The sequence below is a fragment of the Scyliorhinus canicula genome, chromosome 14, assembly GCF_902713615.1.
Source record: "Scyliorhinus canicula chromosome 14, sScyCan1.1, whole genome shotgun sequence".
NCBI classification, from domain to species: Eukaryota; Metazoa; Chordata; class Chondrichthyes; order Carcharhiniformes; family Scyliorhinidae; genus Scyliorhinus; species Scyliorhinus canicula.
The window spans coordinates 27,673,154-27,693,399 of record NC_052159.1 but is presented as its reverse complement, the minus strand read 5'-3'; the positions used below and the strand labels follow the sequence as shown (position 1 = coordinate 27,693,399).

General features: G+C 46.1%; 1 protein-coding gene across 12 annotated transcripts in view; it reads left to right on the top strand.

Moving 5' to 3' along the window:
- Positions 1-20,246, top strand: part of tsga10 (testis specific, 10) — a 243,823-nt gene that overhangs the window by 39,901 nt on the left and 183,676 nt on the right. For 9 of the 12 annotated variants that reach the window (XM_038818645.1, XM_038818643.1, XM_038818648.1 and 6 more), the window contains one exon: positions 6,514-6,729. Coding sequence is in view for 5 of the 12 variants with exons in the window: in XM_038818638.1 (XP_038674566.1) it covers positions 6,514-6,729 (216 nt within the window). In the remaining 7 variants the exon portion in view is untranslated. Of the gene's footprint in view, positions 1-4,954; positions 5,004-6,513; positions 6,730-6,911; positions 6,939-20,246 lie in introns of those variants that run through there. The other 3 variants (XM_038818646.1, XM_038818650.1, XM_038818651.1) reach the window with 3 other exon arrangements.

Sequence of the window (20,246 nt, the reverse complement as noted above, 5' to 3'; positions counted from 1 at the left end):
CTCTAAATTTAAAAAAAGAGATGCCAGGATGAGCACTTGTGTAGTTAATTGGGAGCAGCTCTCTGCCTGGTACAGGAATGCCTACCCTTGCTCCCCCAGGGTATGATGCCATCTGGACAAGTGAATTAATTCTTATGGGTAAATAATTGTTTAATTTCCTCGGAAACTGGCTCATTTACCCATACTGCAAGCATTTTGTCTCTCTTTGGATAAAGGTGGATCTCCATTGCTTGAGTTCCTGATATGCTTAGCTGAGACTGGCAATGTGTCTAAACATAAATTTAATGCCATGATGATTTCTTGTGGTACAGGATTACATGCAATACATTCTTGCAAGGGTAGGCAGTAGGCTAAGAACACCCACATAGCTGTGTGTTCCACATTGGTGCTTGAAGGTTTATTCATGGGCGAACAGAATGTTTTTTTTTTAACAATTTAGTGCCCAATTACTTTTTTCCAATTAAGGGGCAATTTAGCGTGGCCAAACCACCTACCATGCACATCTTTGGGTTGTGGGGGCGAAACCCAAGCAAACACGGGGAGAATGTGCAAACTCCACACGGACAGTGACCCAGAGCCAGGATCGAACCTGGGACCTCGGCGCCGTGAGGCAGCAGTGCTAACCACTGTGCCACCGTGCTGCCCTACAGGCGAACAGAATTAACCCCCACAGTTGAATTCTTGCTGAAGCGATCGGCGGGATAGCCTTGTCGTCTCTGAAGACACCTGTTACAATTCCATTTGCTGTTGTAACAGGACAGGAAGATTCCAACAGGAACCCTGGCTCAAAAGGCAGAAACTTTTACTTTTTGTTATAAAATGTGGAGGAACGAGTCACAGAACCGCTAATTAGTTTTAACAACCAGAGAACACTTTGTTAAACATAAAAAGTTGGATTATGATGTAATATTCCTGTACTCCTCCTTTAGTTTTAGGATTAACACTAATTGCAAAGTCATCTTAATATACAATGGTCTCATTAACACAGTCCCTTTGAAGTTCACAAGATGAATGTGAGAAAATACACTCTGCGCTCTGAACCCCATGTGGATGTCTCCTCAGAATTTCGCGCCCCCCTCCCCGATGATTTCCACTTGAAAGTTTCCAAACTTCACTCCCAAAAACATGCTTTAAAATCTTCTCTCATTATGTTTCTCCTCAGTGGTTTTCACTCAAAAATCCAGATGAAGTTTTCCAAATAAAACTTTTAAACCAAGCTTCTGCTCCATTTTTAACATCGAATCCAATCTAGAATTTTACACCAACCCTTTAGGATTTCTTCGTCTTGACTGCAGTGAAACTGCTCACAATTGCTTTAATGCTCAATTCCAAGACTGTATTACAATGTCATCAGATGGTTAACGTTCCTCAAGTCTGCTGTCCTGCTTTAAATTTGGTTACTGCAATTATCTCTAACTCAGAACACTTTGTTTACTCCTCCTTATATTCTTCTGAATAATACCTTGGTCACTTAAGTTCAGGTGTCTTCATTTGTTCTGTCCAAATTCCCTGGTTATCTGGACTGTAACTTGCAATTTAGGAAGCCTGCGTCTTTGTAGCTCCAGTCATCTTTCGTCTGGCAGAGTTACAGATGTTCACTCCCCAAGGTCCTGTCTTCAATTGCTCACAAATTCAGCTAAAGCTAAGAACAAAGGAAATCTTTTCCCTCTGGAAAGTGGACGACTGTGACTAAGTAACGCCTTATCCTTCACGTTCTTATTTACTCTTCATGTTGCAACCATCTTAAAACACAGTTAGAACTTAACCAACCCCACACATACAAACACCTTCGTCCTGCATGAATCAACTATAGGTTCTACTCTTCCACACTTTAAACTATACCTTATTTTTCTAATATTTCCCAATACAAATATAAATCCGTTAAAATTATCTTTTTGTTTCCTAACTGACCCAAGAGCGATTGTGGTCAGAAAAGATTGTAAAGTGTCTACCATGTAAGTACTGGTGGAATTTCTTGATGCCAATAGGCCTTCCTGCTTGATTTGTGAGTAACTTCCTTAGGCGATAGCCTGATAGGGTATGTATTAAATACCCTCCCGAGCTGTCGTCCATCTCATGGGACAACACTGAACCAATCCCATATGGAGAGATGTTGCAGGTCAATATCAGTTCTTTTGGATGGGTCAAGGTATACTAACAGGTTTGAGGAATGCAATAATTGCTGGACTCTGTTGAAAGTTTCCTCCGACGAGCCTTCCAAGACCAATGATGGTGTTCTTTTAGCAGAATTTCCAAGGCGGCCAATACTGTTGATAAGTTTGGTTTACCATCCTAAAAAATGTTTGACTTCAGTTGTTGTGTTTGTGGGGGCAGGCGCCTCCTTTATCAGCTTGACCTTGTTTTCCACCAGGTGCAATCCTTGTGCATCAATACAGTGTCCCGGGTAGGTCATGTCAGTAGCTTGAAATGTGCAATTCTCTCTCTTGAGGTGAACCCCAGCTTCCAGAAATCTTTTAAACACCTCCTCTAAGTTTGCTAGATGCTTGGCCCATGTCAATGCAGTTATAAGGACATTGTCAAGGTATATAACAACCCAGGGTAGGCCCTGTAGCAGACTCTTTGTTGTCCTTTGGAATATTGCAAATATCAAAGACACGCCAAAAGGCAGGTGTGTATACTGGAATACGCTTTTGCTTGTGTTGATCATGACATACTACTGGGAAGTGTCACAGAGTTGCTGGTACACATGACTCCTACCAGCTTTATGTAAGACTGACCCTCTGCCAGTTTTGCATACAGGTCTTCAGTTCCCGGGATTGGGTTTGAATCCAACTTGGCGACTGTTAGTTTATAATCACTGCAAATGCAGAAGGTCCTGTCCAGTTTCAATATGGGGATATAGGTGCCCCCCTTTCCGAGAACTGAACTGGATGGATAATGCCTAGTTTCTCCAACCAGTTTCACTCAATATCCACTTTTCTCATAAGCATATGGTACCAGTCTTGTCGCAAAGAATCAGGGTTGCCTCTGGATCCACATAAATCTTAGCTTGGAGCCCTCTGATTTTGTCTAATTCATCACAGAAGTTGCTCTCTCATTTGCTTATCAGTTCATGCAGTCCTCTTTCCGGCACTTAAAATATCTCGGCCCAATTCAACGTGATTTCTTTCAGCCAATCGCGGCTGAGAACGCTAGATCCTTCACCTGCTTTTATCACTGGGAACTGGGTAGACTGTACCAATAGCATACAGCTACTGTTGTGGTGCTGTTTATTTTTATTGCTTCACCTGGATAAGTCTTCAATTTGGTAGTAGTTCTCTTCAAGTTCAATGGTTGGACTCCCTCCCTTAGGTACTGAATGTATGCTCACCCATCACAGTGACTGATAGCCCTGTATCCACTGCCATCTTAAGAGGCTTCTTATTTACCCAGAGCATTGCAGTAATAAGTTTATCTTGCCTGTTTTAGCTTGGAGTGAATACCAGAATCACTGGTGCTAGGCTCTTCCACATTGTATACTTATAACATCTTAGTTGATTGATTCCTGAGCAGTTTTTACTTAATTCTGCAATGCTTTATCACATGCGCTCTTTTGCGACAATAGAAACACTCTGCCTTCTCAAACCAACATGATTCAGGAGTGTGGTTACCTCCACATGGGTAACATTCCACTTTAAGCCTTACTAACTGCCTATTCTGTGCCTTTTTTTTGGGTGGATAAAATTGTACCCCGCTTCCCAGGTGCTTTGGCAGTTTTGGCACCATGGCTGGCTGCAGATTCCTGCCTGAAGGGTGTTATTTTGTGCACTCTACAACTTTGGTGTGCCTTTTCTCAGTGCTTTCTATGGTCAGCGCTATATGCATTGCTCTGATAGAATTTATATCAACCTCTGCAAGTAATCTGCATTGTTGCTCACGCCAAAGACACGCCAAATAATCTATCCTGTAACACATCGTTTTGGGTGGCTCCAAAAGCGCATTACTCAAATAATTGCTTCAGTTTAGCAAAGTAAGTCACAATCGATTTATCTGGGAGTATTGCCCGAGAATTAAATTAGAATTTCTGGAATCTTGATGGTTAAGATTGCAATTGAGCCTTCACTAAATCCACAAGCTCATTAAATGATTTGGAGCCGGGTGTGCTTGGGGCTGTAAGATTGTGAGTTATAGGTCTGAGTTCCACAAAGACTTGGGAGAAATGCTTTGCATTTCACCTGCCCTCCTATTTACTTTGCTTGGAAATAAATACACAAGGCGTTTGATGTAAGTGTCCAGTCTTCCGTGGAGGAGTCAAATGGTCCCAATCACCCAAAGAGGCATTCTGGTGTGCACCATTTTCAGACTTCAATTAAAACAGGATATTCACAGGTGTGAGAGAGAGGTGGTGTTGGGATACTTTATCCTTGTCACCAGCTGTAATGATGCACTTTCACCCTTTCACCGACTTCATTAGAAACACAAAAGGTGTTTATTAATAAGAAAACAGCAGCCTCATGGCAGTAGCCAGCTCCCAAAATATCTCCTGCCGAAGAAGCCTTTCTCATCATGGGATTATTCACCACTCGGGAGTCCTGATTTGTCGCACAACATGTGACCATTATTCTGGCTGTGTTGCACTTAAAGGGGCACATTGTCTCTTCATGCTTTTCGAAATAATGTTGTTAGCCAAGTCAATAAAATGTCAGAAGTTCACTATTTTCACGAAGTATTAAATAGTGCAGCACAGAAGGAGGCCACTTGTCTTGTGCCTGTGCTGGTTAATCATCTGTTTATATTAATACTCTTCACTTTAGGTGTCCAGGGCAGGTATTTGTGCCTTATTTAGAGCAAACTCTCCATTTTATGATCATGCTTCTCAATATTAGCACTATATTCAGCTCGATAAATTGGAGGAACAAAGGTCACTACATGGGACTTTTTTAAATCTTTGTTCATAGGGTGTTGGTGTCACTGGCTGGTCCAGCATTTATTGCCCATCCCCGAGGGCATTTAAGAGTCAACCATATTGCTGTGGATCTGGAGTCACATGTAGACCAAACCAGGTAAGGATAGCAGATTCCTGTCCTAAAGGACTTTAGTGAACCTGATGGGTTTTACAACAATGGTTCCTTAGTCTGGTTCCCTTTAGACTTCTAATTCCAGATTTTTATTGAATTCAAATTTCCCCATCTGCCATGGTGGGATTTGAACCCGGGTCCCCAGATTATGCCTTTGGGTCTCTGGATTACTAGTCCAGCGATAATGCCACTACCTTCCACAGGTAAAACATCGGTCGGTGGGGGTGATTGTGTGACTTAATGCAGGAGAGGTAGTGGCTGCCAAGAGTTTTTAGTAATTTAGATTTTTTAGAATTCGCCTGAGGAAGGAGCAGTGCTCCGAAAGCTAGTGTTTGAAGCAAACCTGTTGGACTTTAACCTGGTGTTGTAAGACTTCTTACTGTGCTCACCCCAGTCCAACGCCGGCATCTCCACATCAAGAGTTTTTAGATAAATTGGAACTCCCAGGAGATTGAAGGCCTCCCAAATTCTATAATAAGATTAAAGAAGCTGCGAGATGTGAAGGATTTGGAGCAGGTATAGAAATATACTAGAATGATTTTGTGAATGAGGGATTCTGTTTGCGTGGATACACTGAAGAAGGTGGGCTTGTTCTCCATGAAGCAGAGAAGGCGAAGGGGAAATTTGATGGAGATGTTGAAGCCATGGAAGGGCATACATACTTTGTTTACTCTGCTTCAAATGACCAAAGGATCAACAGCCAGAGGGTGCAGATATAAGATGATTGGCAAAAAAAACCAGAGATGATATGAGGGAAAAATCTGACCTGCTTAGGACTTTGAATGTCTTCTCTGACATAATGGCGGAAGCAGATTGAATAGTGCTCTTCAAAAGAGAATTTAATGACACTTGAATGTCGGGATATGGGTGGCACAGTGGTTAACACTGCTGCCTCACAGCTCTAGGGGCTGAGGTTTGATTCCGGCCTTAGTTGACTGTCTATGTGGAGTTTGCACTTTCTCCCCGTGTCTGCGTGGTTTCTATGGATGCTTGGGTTTTCTCCCACAGTTCAAAGATGTGCAGGTTAGGTAGATTGGCTATGATCAATGTGCAGGGATAGGGCAGCAGAGTGGATCTAGGTAGAGTTCTTTCAGCGGGTCAGTGCAGACTCGATGGGTCGAATGGCTGTGGGGGTTATATGGGAGGGTGCGACTAAATAGATTGCTCTTTGAAAAAGAGCCCATAGAGACTTGAAGTGCCTTCTGTAAACTGTTCCATGACCTATCCTGACATTTTTGCGACAGGTAGGAATGAAACTACATGACATTCAAAGATTTTACATGTGTTCGGGCTGGAAAATGAAGCTGAGTCTACAAAATACCAACCATGATCTCATTGAATGGTGGAGGAGGCTCGAAGGGCTAGATGGCCTACTCCTGCTCCTAGTTCTTATGTTCCTCGTTCTTATATACACTAATTGTTGCTTCCTATAATGTCTTGGATGTAGGGAAGGGTAATCAGTGAAAAAGAGTAAGTAACTTTGTTGTGCTTTCAGATTGAGCAGCTGGAGAAGACCAATCATACTTTGGAGAGGCAAATCCATGGCTTGTTGGAAAGTAAAGAAGATGTATCTTGCCAAGTAAAGAAGTTGACAAATAAGAACCAGGCGCTCTCCGAGGAAATTAATGAGATAGATCGATTAGCTGAGAGACTGGCAAAGGATAAAGAATTGGCACTCTCTGTTGCATGTAATGAAATAAAAATAGCTGAGGTGGGTTGGAATTTATTCACAGTGACAGATTGTGCACTGTTGAATTTTGTTATTAAACTTTTAATTTCTTTTTCAAAAAATGCTACTTTTGAAAGAATAATTATGGCTTCCATTCAAAGCCTGGAAATAATATCCTTTGTTCATCTAGAAATGGTATAACAATGAATCCTAACTAGCAACCACTATCAGTGGACATATCTATAATCCTGGTAAGAAATATATTCTACTACACCATAGAAATTGATTTTAAAATTCTTGATGTAAAATATTTGATGTATTACTGATCTAACTATAGGTGTGAATTTGCAAATAATTAGCAATTGAAAAAGATTTTGCCTCTTGTCTTTGCGGCACAAGGACACATCTGGAAAACGTGGGTCTGGGTGCTGAACTTGTGACTGGGTTTTGCTGATGTAAGTCCATGCTAGTAGAGTGCAAGCGTCTCATTAATTGAATAAAGATGTGTAACTCAAGGCAGCGCTACCCTCAGTTGCATTTTCTGATGTTTGCTTTTCAAATCTGATCCAATATCATCGATATGTTACAATACAAAAAGGGCGGACCGATAAGCTGATTTCCTCACCTTCAATCACCCTCACGGTTGGAATTCTGAATTATGTACATCATTTTGGTTAAGCAAGTGACTGTGCAGTTTAAGTTTACTTTTCCATTTTGTAGTTTCCTTTTTTTTTCATGATGCAGAAATTATAGGTCTTTGCCCCTGTGGCATAGGTGACAATTACTCTGGGAATTCTTCTAGTCTTCCAGGAGAAGTATTCTGTTCACATTGGAGAAGGGTGGATGTATGAATGATGCCACAGTCACTTGGTCATATCTGTGAGGAGTTCTGCCTTCGCTATTTATGCTTCGCCGGGTGGGTGTGTGTGTGTGGGGGGTGTCAACTGAGTAGAGTACATAAAACTTGTGCTCATCTTGGGTCGCCATTGTAGTCTTTGCCAAGTTGAAGGATTTGATTCCATTTTTCATCACTTTTTCAAAGGAAAGCAATAGCCAAAGGAGGAATTTCACCGTGCAAGAGCGATGAGCTTTGTGTAAATCTCTGGCTTTCCACAGGGGCATGTGCCAGTGATGGCACTCAACTTTCTGTGGCATCATACAGCGAACTACATGATCTGCAAGGGCTTCCACTTGCTAAATGTTCAGCAGGTCTGTGGCCACACTAAACATGTGTATGCTCGATTCCCAGGGAGTGTACACAAATCCCACATTCTGAGCTGCTCTTGGGTCCGTGACATGTTTTGGCATCCACAGCAGCTGCAGGTTTGGCTCCTCTGGGCCAAGGGCTATCCACTGAGGAGGTGGCTGATGATACCTGCGCAGAGGCCAGAATGCAGCTGAGACGAGATATAACTAGGCCCAAGCTGCAACTCGCACTTTGGAGCAGATCATTGGGATACTGATGATGAAGTTCTGGTGGATGGACTGGTCTGGTGGAGCCCTGCAATGCAATCCACAAAGGATTGTGGATTGCATTAGTCTGCATGTGGTCACTTGCTATGCCCTCACAAGCTGATGCTGCAACAAGGGGAGGAACTGCCTGAGGAGATCGAGGAATTGCACGTTTCCTCCAATGAGGCAGATGTCAAAGGGGACGAGGTTGAGGAGTTCTTCAAGGGCGATCCCAAGCAGGTGAAGGGATGCTCTCTCTAGCTGAAGATCCTCATTCACCAGAGGAAAAAAGCCTTCCAGCTGGCTGAGGAGGATGTTGGACTGCTCCTATGCTGATGGGCAGGTCAGCAGCAATAAACCAAATGAGGATTCAGCACTACAACATTCATCAGAAAACAATGCTATCTCTCAGGCCCCTGCCGTGAAGTAATGAACTCTCTTTCGCAGGGACACCTGGGAAAAATCAGAGGGAGTCCACCAGCCAACATCTCGACTCCAACCCAGAGAACAGCACGGAGGAGGAATTCACAGAGCCCGAAGTGGAAGAACTGTCATAATACTCACCCACACACTCCACCAGTGCAAAGACACTAGCTTTAGAGTAACCCCGGGGTCACAATTTGGTGAGCACATCACAATGTCAGATCCACAGGAGGTGGAAGTAGGGACATCCCAGGGTGCTAGAACTCTCCTGGTGACCGGCTAAGTGGGGTGGTCTTTAAATGTAGTGCCCTGAAGATTGCAGCACAGGAGGTGATGGCAGGGCGGACATATCCAAGGTTGCCCTGCCAGCGATACAGCATGGAACTGTGGATGAAACCTTCTAGCACTTAAGTGCCACACGATATTACATTCTGCAGTCCAGGTGGGATATTCTTCACGCTTATGGATTTTCTTCGCACCACAGCAATGGCATTGTAAAATGGCGATTGCTGTCCTTTCCGTGAACGTCCCTGTTTGCTTCTGTGATGGAAGACAAACAGAAACTTCAGCAGCACCATCGTTTTTAACTGTCTGGACCTTTCCAGCCAGTGACAGCAGCAAAGCATCCCACCTCTTAAAATCCTCCTGCACCGGATTCACAAGTTCAGCTTGTGCATTGGCCCAACTATGCGCCACTCATAGCCTCAGGTATCGGGAACCCGCCCCAACAGCCTAAATTCTCCAAACCTTTACCCCTCGATCCAAGGAAGAGGCATATAAATTAGATAGGCAATGGCAAACATTTAAGGCGTACACTGGGGAACTGCAACAATTGTTTATTCCTGTCTGGCACAAAAGTAAAACTGGAAAGGTGGGCACTCCATGGCTTACAAAGGAAATTAGAGATAGTATTTGATCCAAGGAAGAGGCATATAAATTGGTCAAGAAAAACAACAGGATTTCGAGCAGTTTAGAATTCAGAAGAAGGACCAAAGGATTGATTAATAAGGGGGGGGGAATAGAATACTGGAGTAATTTTGCAGGGAACAAAAAGGTTTCTATAGGTACAAGAAGAGGAAAAGATTGGTAAAGACAAATGTAGGTCCTTTATAGTCGGAAACAGGAAAATGTTTAAATGGGAGAATGAAGAAATGTCTGAGCAACTAAACATATACTTTGGTTCTGTCTTCACAAATGAGGACACAAATCAGATGCCCGAAATGTTGGGGATCACCGGGTTTAGTGAGAGGGAGGAACTGAAGAAAATCAATATTAGTAGAAATGGTGTTGGGGAAATTAATGGGACTGAAGGCTGATAAATCCCAGGGCCTGATAATCTACACCCCAGAGTACTTAAGGAAGTGACTTTAGAAATAGTGGATGCATTGGTAATCATCTTCCAGGATTCTATAGACTGTTCCTGTAGATTGAAGGGTAGCTAATGTAACTCCACTATTTAAAAAGGGAGGTGGAGGAAAAACAGGGAATTATAGACCAGTAAGCCTGACATCAGTAGTGGGGAAAATTGTAGAATCCATTATCAAAGATTTTAGAGCTGAGCACTTAGAAAACAGTGGCAGGATCGGACACCGAGTCAGCATGGTTTTAGGAAGGGGAAATCATGCTTGACAAATCTACTGGAATTCTTTGAGGATGTAACTAGTTGAGTTGACGAGGGGGAGCCAGTGGATGGTGGTATATTTAGACTTCAAGAAGGCTTTTGACAAAGTCCCGCATAAAAGATTAGCATGCAAAATTAAAGTGCATGGGGATTAGGGGTAGTGTATTGAGATGGATAGAAAACTGGTTGGCAGACAAGAAACAATGTCTCGGAATTTCTGGGTCTTTTTCAAATTGACAGGCAGTGGCTAGTGGGGTACTGCAGGGATTGGTGCTCGGACCCCAGCTATTCGCAATATATATTAATTTATGAGGGAACAAAATGTAATATCTCCAAATTTCAGATGACACAAGTTGGGTGGAAGGGTGAGCTATGAGGAGGATGCAGAGATCCTTCAGTGTAATTTGGACAAGTTGAGTGAATGAGCAAAGGAATGGCAGATGCAGTATAATTTGGAGAAATACGAGGTTACCCACTTTGGTAGCAAAAACGAGAAGGCAGACTATTATCTGAATGGTCATACATTAGGAGATGGAAATGTGCAACGAGATCTGGGTGTCCTCGTATGCCAGTCACTGAAGGTAAGCATGCAGGTTCAGCAGGTAGTAAAGAAGACAAATAGTATGTTGGCTTTCATTGCGAGAGGATGTCATGCTGCAATTATACCGGGCCTTGGGTGATGCCACAGCTGGAATATTTTGTGCAGTTTTGATCTCCTTATCTGAGGAGGGATGTTCTTGCTCTAGAGGGGGTGTAGCGAAGGCTTACCAGACTGATTCGTGGAATGGCAGGACTGATGCGTGAGGAGAGATTGAATCGATTAGGATTGCATTCACTGGGGTTCAGAAAATTGAGGGGGAAAGCTCATAGAAACCTATATACTTCTAACAGGACTAGACAGGGTGGATGCAGGAAGGGTGTTTCCGATGGTGGGTGTGTCCGGAACCAGGGGTAACAGTCTGACGATACGGGGTGGGACTGAGATGAGGAGAATTGTCTTCATCCAGAGATTGGTGAGTCTGTGAAATTCATTACCACAGGACGTAGTTGAGGCCAAAACATTGCATGTTTTCAAGAAGCAGTTAGATATTATGATATGCATAATAGTTTGTACGTACTGTTGTGCATGAACTCCAACCACTAGGTGGCATTGTAAACCCATATCGTCATCATCTGATTCATGATTGCTGGGAGATGGACATATTTGTAATAGTTCCACAATCGTTGCTTAGCTTATTATTTTATGTATCCTACTTATCTTACCATGCATTTTTTCTATAATAAATTATTTTAAACTACATGTTCTGTAGTTCATCATTCACTTTGGCCAGTCTACAGAACATGACATGGTACTAGGTATGATGATTTAACAAGAACTTGAAGATTCTGTGCAAAGAAAATCCGAACCACTGAAGATAACTCTGCAGGATAAGAAAGGAAAAAAAATCTTTGTGATTAACCTTGCAAGTTACTGGCATCTTGTGCTCAATGCGCGGTAAAATTTCGAAGTCTTGAATGGAAGGTATCAAGGCACCTCAACAGCTTCGGTTTACTGGTAACGTAGACAAAAATCGGAGGGTGTTTAAGCAGCAGTTTAAACTTCATGTTACAGTCCTTGGTCTGCAGCCACAGCCTGATGAGAGGTGTATTGCGTTGCTGCTCACTGTAGCAGGTCCCCAAGCAATTAAGATCTTCAATACTTTTGCATTCGAAAACGAGGCTGACAGCAAAATCTTTGAAAAGTGCTTAAACGATTCGATCAGCATTGCCTACCCAGAAAAAATGAAACCTTTTGAGCGGTATATATTCTGTAAGCGCACCCAGAATGTGGGAGAGGCATTCGATAGCTTCCGCACTGACTTGCGATTGAAGGCGCAGTCATGCAACTTCAGCACACTCCAACAATCATCGACGATACGAGACCAGATAGTTTTCGGAACCTCCAATAATATAGTGCGCAAGCGGCTACTGCGGGAAACAGGCCTGTAACTTGAAAGTGCCATTCAAATATGTCACACTAGTGAGCTTGCTGCAAAGCAACTCGCCACGTTGAATCTCCCTCTCCGTAGTTTTGACACCAAGGCAGAAGAGGCGGCAGACGCCATTGGTGTAGTGACGCAGCTGATTAAGAAATGTGCTCCCAGTGCGGACGGCCATTTTAAGCGGCTGTCTCGATCCTCCATTTTGTGTCCCCAGTGTGTCAAATGGCATATGCCACGGCAATGCCCTGCTTATGGAAAAACATGTGCCATCTGTAATGGCAGGAATCATTTTGCAGCCCAATGTTATACAAGAAAAAGGCCTGAACAAAAAAGAGTATCAGCGCCATTGATGCTGTGTGTCTCGAGAACACATTCTTTTGTAGATGCGATCTCCAGCGAAGACGGGGAGACTTGAGTTACATCAAACAGGAGTATATTTGTACCAATCTGCAGCAATAGTGAATTGAAGGCATATAATTATACAGTTAAATGGACGGTGTAATTAAAAATAAATGACACAGGAAAGCAGCATGGTGGCGCAGTGGTTAGCACTGCTGCCTCACGGCGCCGAGGTCCCAGGTTCGATCCCAGCTCTGGGTTTCTGTACCTATGGAATTTGCACATTCTCCCCGTGTTTGCGTGGGTTTCACCACCACAACCCAAAAAATGTGCAGGGTAGGTGGATTGGCCACGCAAAATTGCCCCTTAATTGGGAAAAAATGAATTGGTATTCTAAATTTATTAAATGGCACAGTAATAACAGTCAAGCTGGACAGTGGTGCAAGGGCAAACCTCATCAACCTTTCTGATGTTAAAAAAAGCAGCAAATTCAGCCAAAAATAGTTACCAGAACAGTAATATTAAGAGATTATAATGGTAACGAAATCTCATTGTTGGGAGCATGTGAACTTGATGTCAATATCAAAACCAAACGGTACAAGTTGAAGTTTTCTGTGGTGGTAGTGGATCGCAAGTCCTTAATTGTAGTTGAGGCGTGTGAGGAGCTACAGCTAGTCCGAGTCTACAGTGCAGACAATGCTGAGATGGGTTCTCCTCCCTCGGGAGACTTCATAAAAGGTTTTGGTACGTTACCATACGCGTACAAGATTCAATTGATGGAAGATGCAAAGCGTGTGATTCATGCGCTGAGACATGTGACAGCGCCACTAAAGGCAGAGTTAGAAAGAATGACTGCTTTGCGTTTTGTCAAACGCATTGAAACCCGTACCAACTGGGTTAATTCCATGGTCTGTGTAAAGAAGCGCAATAAGGAACCTTCACAATGGAAGACCTGTATTGACGGTGTCATCAAAAGAGAAGAAGTTAAGAAGGATCCAATGTTGCAGAAAGTGATCGAGTACATATTCGTGAAGGATGGCCTAGAGAATCCTGCTCCGGTCTCGCCAACTGAGAGCGGAGTTAAGTGAACACAATGGAAAAATTGGCCTGGCATCCTCTGGGACATCACCGCATGGTATGAATATGCACACGATACAGGAGAGTGAACACCATGCAGGAAACAAACAAACAAAAGGCACACGATGCGAAATGCTTCAATTTGAAGTGTTGGAAGAACTCTGCTCATCCAGAAGCAGAAAAGCAACCACTCTGAGTTTTTTTTAAAAAAAGGGAGCGCGGGCAAGGGAGAGATTTCAAGCCAAATCCATAAGGAGGTGAGATACCCTCAATTACCACACGGGAGAGAAGATTGGTAATTCAAAGGCTTTAATTACCAGAGAACCGGACAGCTGCCGAGAAGTGTGGTCACAGCACGCTGCCCAGTGAGCATCACCTTGTATACCGTTTCCTGGGGGCGGAGCCAGAGGGTGAGCCCTCCAGGGTTCCAAGTCAGGTCTTAAAGGGCCAATGTATTAAAGGCAAGGTACAGTTACAGCAGTTACCGATACCATTCATCACATTCACCCCCTGTTTTTAAAAAAAACACAGTCCGTCGGGGGTGAAAGTGGAGTTATAAGTTCAGTCTTTTTGGGTGGTCTGACCGTCCGTGCTGACCTTCTCCGCTCCGGTGGTGGTGCCGTGGAAACGGTCGGTTTCGGTGATGGTATATCCGGGAGCACGGTTGACTGAGCCTTTGCCCGCTTTGGGGTGGAGGGGGTATCCGGGGTGACTAGGGTGATTGGTGCCGGCGCCGGCTGGGGGGCAGGGGGCACTATGGGGGGGGCGCTGTCGGGGTCGGCAGTTGGTGCGGGGAAGGGAGTGTTGGTAGGAGGGGGGGGGGGGGGGGTTGGTGGGGAAGCCGGCGGGTGCCAGGTCTCGCAGGGAGACGGTGTCCTACCTGCCGCCGGGGTGCTCGACGTAGGCGTCTGGAGGGTTTGCGTGTCTCGACTATCGGATCTGTTTTATGGCTCCTCACGTGTCTCCGGAGTAGGACTGGTCCCGGAGTCGTCAGCCAGAGTGGAAGCAAGACCCCAGAGGTGGACTTCCTGGGGAAGACAAACAAACTATTGTGAGGGGTCTCGTTCGTGGCCGTACAGAGGAGCGACCTAATGGAATGTAGGGCATCGGGTAGGACCTCCTGTCAGCGGGCAATAGGGAGACTCCTTGACTGTAGGGCTAGAAGGACAACCTTCCAAACTGTTGCGTTCTCTCTCTCCACCTGCCCGTTTCCCCGCGGGTTATAGCTCGTCGTTCTGCTCAAGGCGATGCCCTTGCTGAGCAGATATCGACGCAGCTCATCGCTCATGAACGATGTACCCCGGTCGCTGTGGATATAAGTGGGGAAACCAAACAGTGTGAAGATGCTGTCCAGTGCCTTGATCACTGAATCCGAGGTCATATCGTGGCAGGGGACCGCAAAAGGGAAGCGGGAGAACTAATCGATAGCGGTGAAGAAATAGATGTTGCGGCTGGTGGACGGGAGGGGCCCTTTGAAGTCCACACTTAGTCGCTCAAAGGGCCCAGAGGCCTTTATCAAACGAGCCCTGTCTGGTCGATAGAAGTGCGGTTTCCACTCCGCACAGATCTGGCATGCCTTAGTCATGGCCTTGACCTCCTCTGTGGAGTAAGGTAGGTTGCGGGACTTGATGAAATGGGCAAGCCGAGTGACCCCTGGGTGGCAGAGGTCATCGTGGATGGCTCTCAGGTGGTCTTGTTGCGTGTTGGCGCACGTGCCGCGGTACAGGGCATCCGGGGGCTCGTTGAGCTTCCCCGGGCGATATTTAATATCGTACGTATAGGTGGGGAGCTCTATCCTCCACCTCAGAATTTTGAAATTCTTTATTTTGCCCCGTTGTGCGTTATCGAACATAAAGGCAACCGACCGTTGGTCGGTGACTAGGGTGAACCTCCTACCGGCTAAGTAGTGCCGCACGGCCTCCACTATGGCTTGTGCCTCCTTCTCGAATTTCCGAGGCGGTGAGGGTTCGGGAGAAGAACGCTACTGGTCTGCCCCCCCGGTTGAGGGTAGCAGCCAGGGCGACGTCTGATGTGTTGCTTTCTACCTGGAAGGGAATGGCTTCGTCCACCGCGTGCATGGCGGCCTTGATGATGTCGGCCTTGATACGGCTGAAAGCCGACTGGGCCTCAGCCGTCAGGGGAAAAACCGTGGTCTTAATGAGTGGTCGGGCTTTTCCGCATATCTGGGGACCCACTGACCCAGTGGGGAAAAAAGCCCCAAGCACCGTTTGAGTGCCTTGAGGCTACTCGGGAGGGGGAGTTCCTTAAGGGGACGCATGCGGTCGGGGTCTGGGCCTAGGACCCCGTTTTCCACGACGTAGCCGAGGATGGCTAGCCGGGATGTGTGGAACACTCATTTCTCTTTGTTATATGTGAGGTTGAGGGCCCGGGCAGTCTGGAGGAACTTCCTCAGGTTTGCGTCGTGGTCCTGCTGGTCATAGCCGCAGATGGTGACGTTGTCCAAGTACGGGAAGGTAGCCCATAAGCCGTACTGGTTCACCATTTGATCCATCGCCCTCTGAAAACAGAGACTCCGTTTGTGACACCAAAAGGGACCCTGAGAAAGTGAAACAGCCGACCGGCTGCTTTGAAAGCCATGTAGGGGCAGTCCTGTGGGTGGATAGGGAGTTGATGATCGGCCGATTTTAGGTCGACCGTGGAGAATACCCGATGCTGGGCGATTTGAGTCACCATTTCCGCTAGGCGGGGAAGTGGGTACGCATCGAGTTGCGTAAAGCGGTTCATGGTCTGGCTATAATCCACTACCATTCGTTGCTTTTCCCTGGAGCAGACTACCAATACTTGAGCACTCCAAGGGCTGTTGCTGGCCTCTATGACGGCCTCTTTTAGTAGTCGCTGAACCTCTGACTTGATAAAAGTCATGTCTTGGGCACTGTACCGCCGACTCCTAGTGGCGACGGGCTTACAGTCGGGAGTGAGGTTCGCGAAGAGGGGGGGTGGCGCAACTTTGAGTGTCGCCAGGCACATAGTGAGTGGGGGCAGGGGTCTGCCGAACTTCAGTGTCAGGCTCCGGTGGCTGCACTGAAAGTCCAGACCGAGCAGCAGGGGGGCGCAGAGGTGAGGGAGGATGTAGAGTTTAATAAGGGTGTATTCAGCGCCTTGAATCGCGAGGTCCGCGACACAATACCCCGTGATTTGTACCGATTGGGACCCTGAAGCGAGGGCGATAGTTTGGGAGGCGGGGTGGGTGCGCAGGGAGCAGCTCCTTACCGTGTCTGGATGAATAAAGCTCTCCGTGCTCCCGGAGTCGAATAGGCAGGGAGTGTCGTGGGCGTTGATTTGTACCCGCATCATTGAGTTCCGCAGGTGCTTTGGCTGCGATTGATCGAGTGTGATCGCTCCTAGTTGCAGGTAGTCAGAGTCCTCGGTTAAGTCGGACTCACAAAATGGCCGCCTGGAGTCACAAAATGGCCACCGCCGTCGGTCGCACATGTCGGGATTCGAAGATGGCCGCCCCATGACTCGCATGAGGTCGATGATGCGTCGGAAGTAGGCATGTCTGACCGCCGTGCGGCCGCGTTGCGGGGCCTGAGAGGCCGTGAGCTTGATTTCTGGGCCTGGTGAGGCTTTTGTTTGCGGTCTTTGGGCCCAGCCAGGCAGACTTTAGCGAAGTGCCCCTTCTTCCCACAGTCGTTGCAGATCGCGGAGCGGGCCGGGCAACGCTGACGTGGGTGCTGGCCTTGCCCACAGAAATAGCATGGGGAATCCCCGGAGTGAGCGGATCGCCACGCGGCGCAGGCCTGGAGGGGATTGAGAGGGGTTCGCAAGGTCCACGGAGTATATACGAAGGTTATGGTGGGCCGTTTCTAGAGAAGAGGCGAGCGTTACCGTGCCTTGGAGATCCTTTGCCCCGTCTTCTAGGAGCCGCTGCCGGATGTACGAGGACCTGATACCGGACACGAAGGCATCACGAATATGTAAGTTCATGTGGACTTCTGCCGTCACTTCTTTAGGATTGCAGTTCCTCGCGAGCGCAGTGAGTCTCTCCACGTATTCGTCTAGAGTTTCCCCGGAGCGCTGGCTGCAGGTCGAGAGCAACTGTCTGGCGTGTACCTCGTTAATTGGCTTTACGAAGCGTTTCTTTAGTATATCGACCGCAGTTTCCTATGTTGTAGTGTTCTCGATCACGGAGGAGAGTCGGTGGCCCACCCGGGCATGTAGTAAGCTCAGCTTGCGAGCGCCGTCGACGTCAGTCTCCGAAGAGTTTAGATAGGCCTCAAAACACCGGAGCCAATATTTTAACATTTCTGGGGCCTCCGGTGACCGAGCATCTAGGTTGAGTTTCTCCGGCTTTAGAGCGCTGTCCATCTTGATGTGTCTGGTAATTAAATTGAGAGACCCTCAATTATGATACAGGAGAGAAGATTGGTAATTCAAAGGCTTTAATTACCAGAGAACCGGACAGCTGCTGAGAAGTGTGGTCACAGCACGCTGCCCAGTGAGCATCACCTTATATACCATTTCCTGGGGGCGTAGCCAGAGGCAGAGTCCCCCAGGGTTCCAAGCCCAGTCTTAAAGGGCCAATGTATTAAAGGCAAGGTACAGTTACAGCAGTTACCGATACCATTCATCACAGGAGGTTTGCCGATTGTGTCTGTGAAATGCCTCAACCACGTGTGATGCAGCCACCAGAAGCAGCATGCAACAGTCCTAAAATATCTGAAGAACATACGGAACAAAATCAGCAAGATAACACCGTCAACGCATGAACAACATCAAACGTAAACGACAAATAGTAACGAGCATGAAGTACCTCTGCCAGTTCTGCAAACAGTAAGAAGATCCACAAGAATAAGGCACAAACCAGAAAGACTGAACTTGTAACAGACTGTAAAGTAAAACGAAAGATATCTGAACATGTATATAGTTATGCATATACATGTAAAAGTAATGTGATGCTTGTAAATAATTTTCTTTTGCAAAGGAAAGGAGATGTGATGATCTGCATAATGTAAGTTTGTACATAATGTTGTGCACGGCCTCCGACCACTAGGTGGCATTGTAAACTCATCACCTCACCATGTGATTTGGGAGTTGATCGTGCTGGAAGATAAATGAATTTGCAGGAGTACCACAATAGTTGTTTAGTGTTAGTAGCTTATTGCATTTATCCTTGTTATCTTACCATGCAGTTTTATAATAAATTACTTTAAACTCCATGTTCTGTAATTCACCATTCACTTCGGCCAGCCTACAGAACATGACCGATATAGCACTTGGATCGAAAGGAATCAAAGGATATGGAGGGGAAAGCAGGATTAGGCTATTGAGTTGGATGATCCACCATGATAATGAATGGCAGAGCAGGCTCGAAGGGCCGAATGTTCTCCTCCTATTTTCTATGTTTCTTTACCCTGTTTACCTCCCCCCGACTCAATTGACCACCTTACCCCCCCAAATCCCTGCAAGCTCATTCTCATACTCTATTTTCTCCTTCTTAATCAATCTCTTAGAGGTTCTTTGCTGAATTCTAAACTGCTCCCAATTCTCAGATCTGCTGTTTTCTTGGCAAATTTGTATACTTCTTCCTTAGATCGAATACTATCTCTCTCTTATTTCCCTTGTAAGCCATGGATTGGCCACATTTCCAGTTTTACTTCTGTGCCAGACAGAAATAAACAATTGGATAAAAACAAATTACTGCAGATGCTGGAATATGAAACCAAAAGAGAAAATGCTGGAAAATCTCAGCAGGTCTGGCGGCTTCTGTAGGGAGAGAAAAGAGCTAACCTTTTCAGTCCCGATGACCCTTTCTCAAAGCTCATTACAAAGGGCCATCGTGACTCGAAACGTTTGCTCTTTTCTCTCTCTAAAGATACTGCCAGACCTGCTGAAATAAACAATTGCTGCAGTTCCCCCATGTGCTCCTTGAATGTTTACCATTGCCTACCCACTGCCGTACCTTTAAGTAGCGTTCGCCAATCGATTCAAGCCAACTCCCCCGCACCCCACCACCCCATAATCAACCGGTGTGTGTCCAGTTCCAGGAACTTAGCCAACACCTTCTTCGCAAACTCTGCACCGCCCCAATTGAGAGCATATATATTCATCAATACTTCGGATGCGACCTGCAACTTCCTGCTCACCATCACAAGTCTGACCACAGGATCTGCCACAATACTACCAGCCAAAAACACCACCTTCTTACTCACCACCGCTCAACTCTCAATGAAACAGCTGCCCCACCCAACCCTTCCTCAACTTTGTCTGATCTGCAACTTTTAAATGAGTCTTATATATACAAGTGGCTGGGGGAGCAGGGAGGTGAGCGGGTGGTGAAGATCAAGGACAAATGGGAAGTGGAGTTGGGAGGGAAGATCAATTGGGGAGTACGGAGTGAGGCACTGCAAAGAGAAACGGGACCTCTTGTGCAAGGATGAGCCTGATACAGTTTAAGGTGGTGTACAAGGTGCATATGACTCAGGTGGGAATGAGTGGGTTCTTTCAGGCGGTAGCAGATGAGTGAGAGGGGTGTGGGCGTGGGCCAGCAAATCACGTGCACATGTTTTAGGGTTGCGAAAAATTGGGAAGATTCTGGGTGGGTGTGTTCACGGTCTTAGCCAAGATAGTGGAGGAGGAGGTGGCGATATTTGGGGTTTCAGAGAAGCCGGAGCTCATGGAGAGGAGGAAGGCCAAAGTCGTTG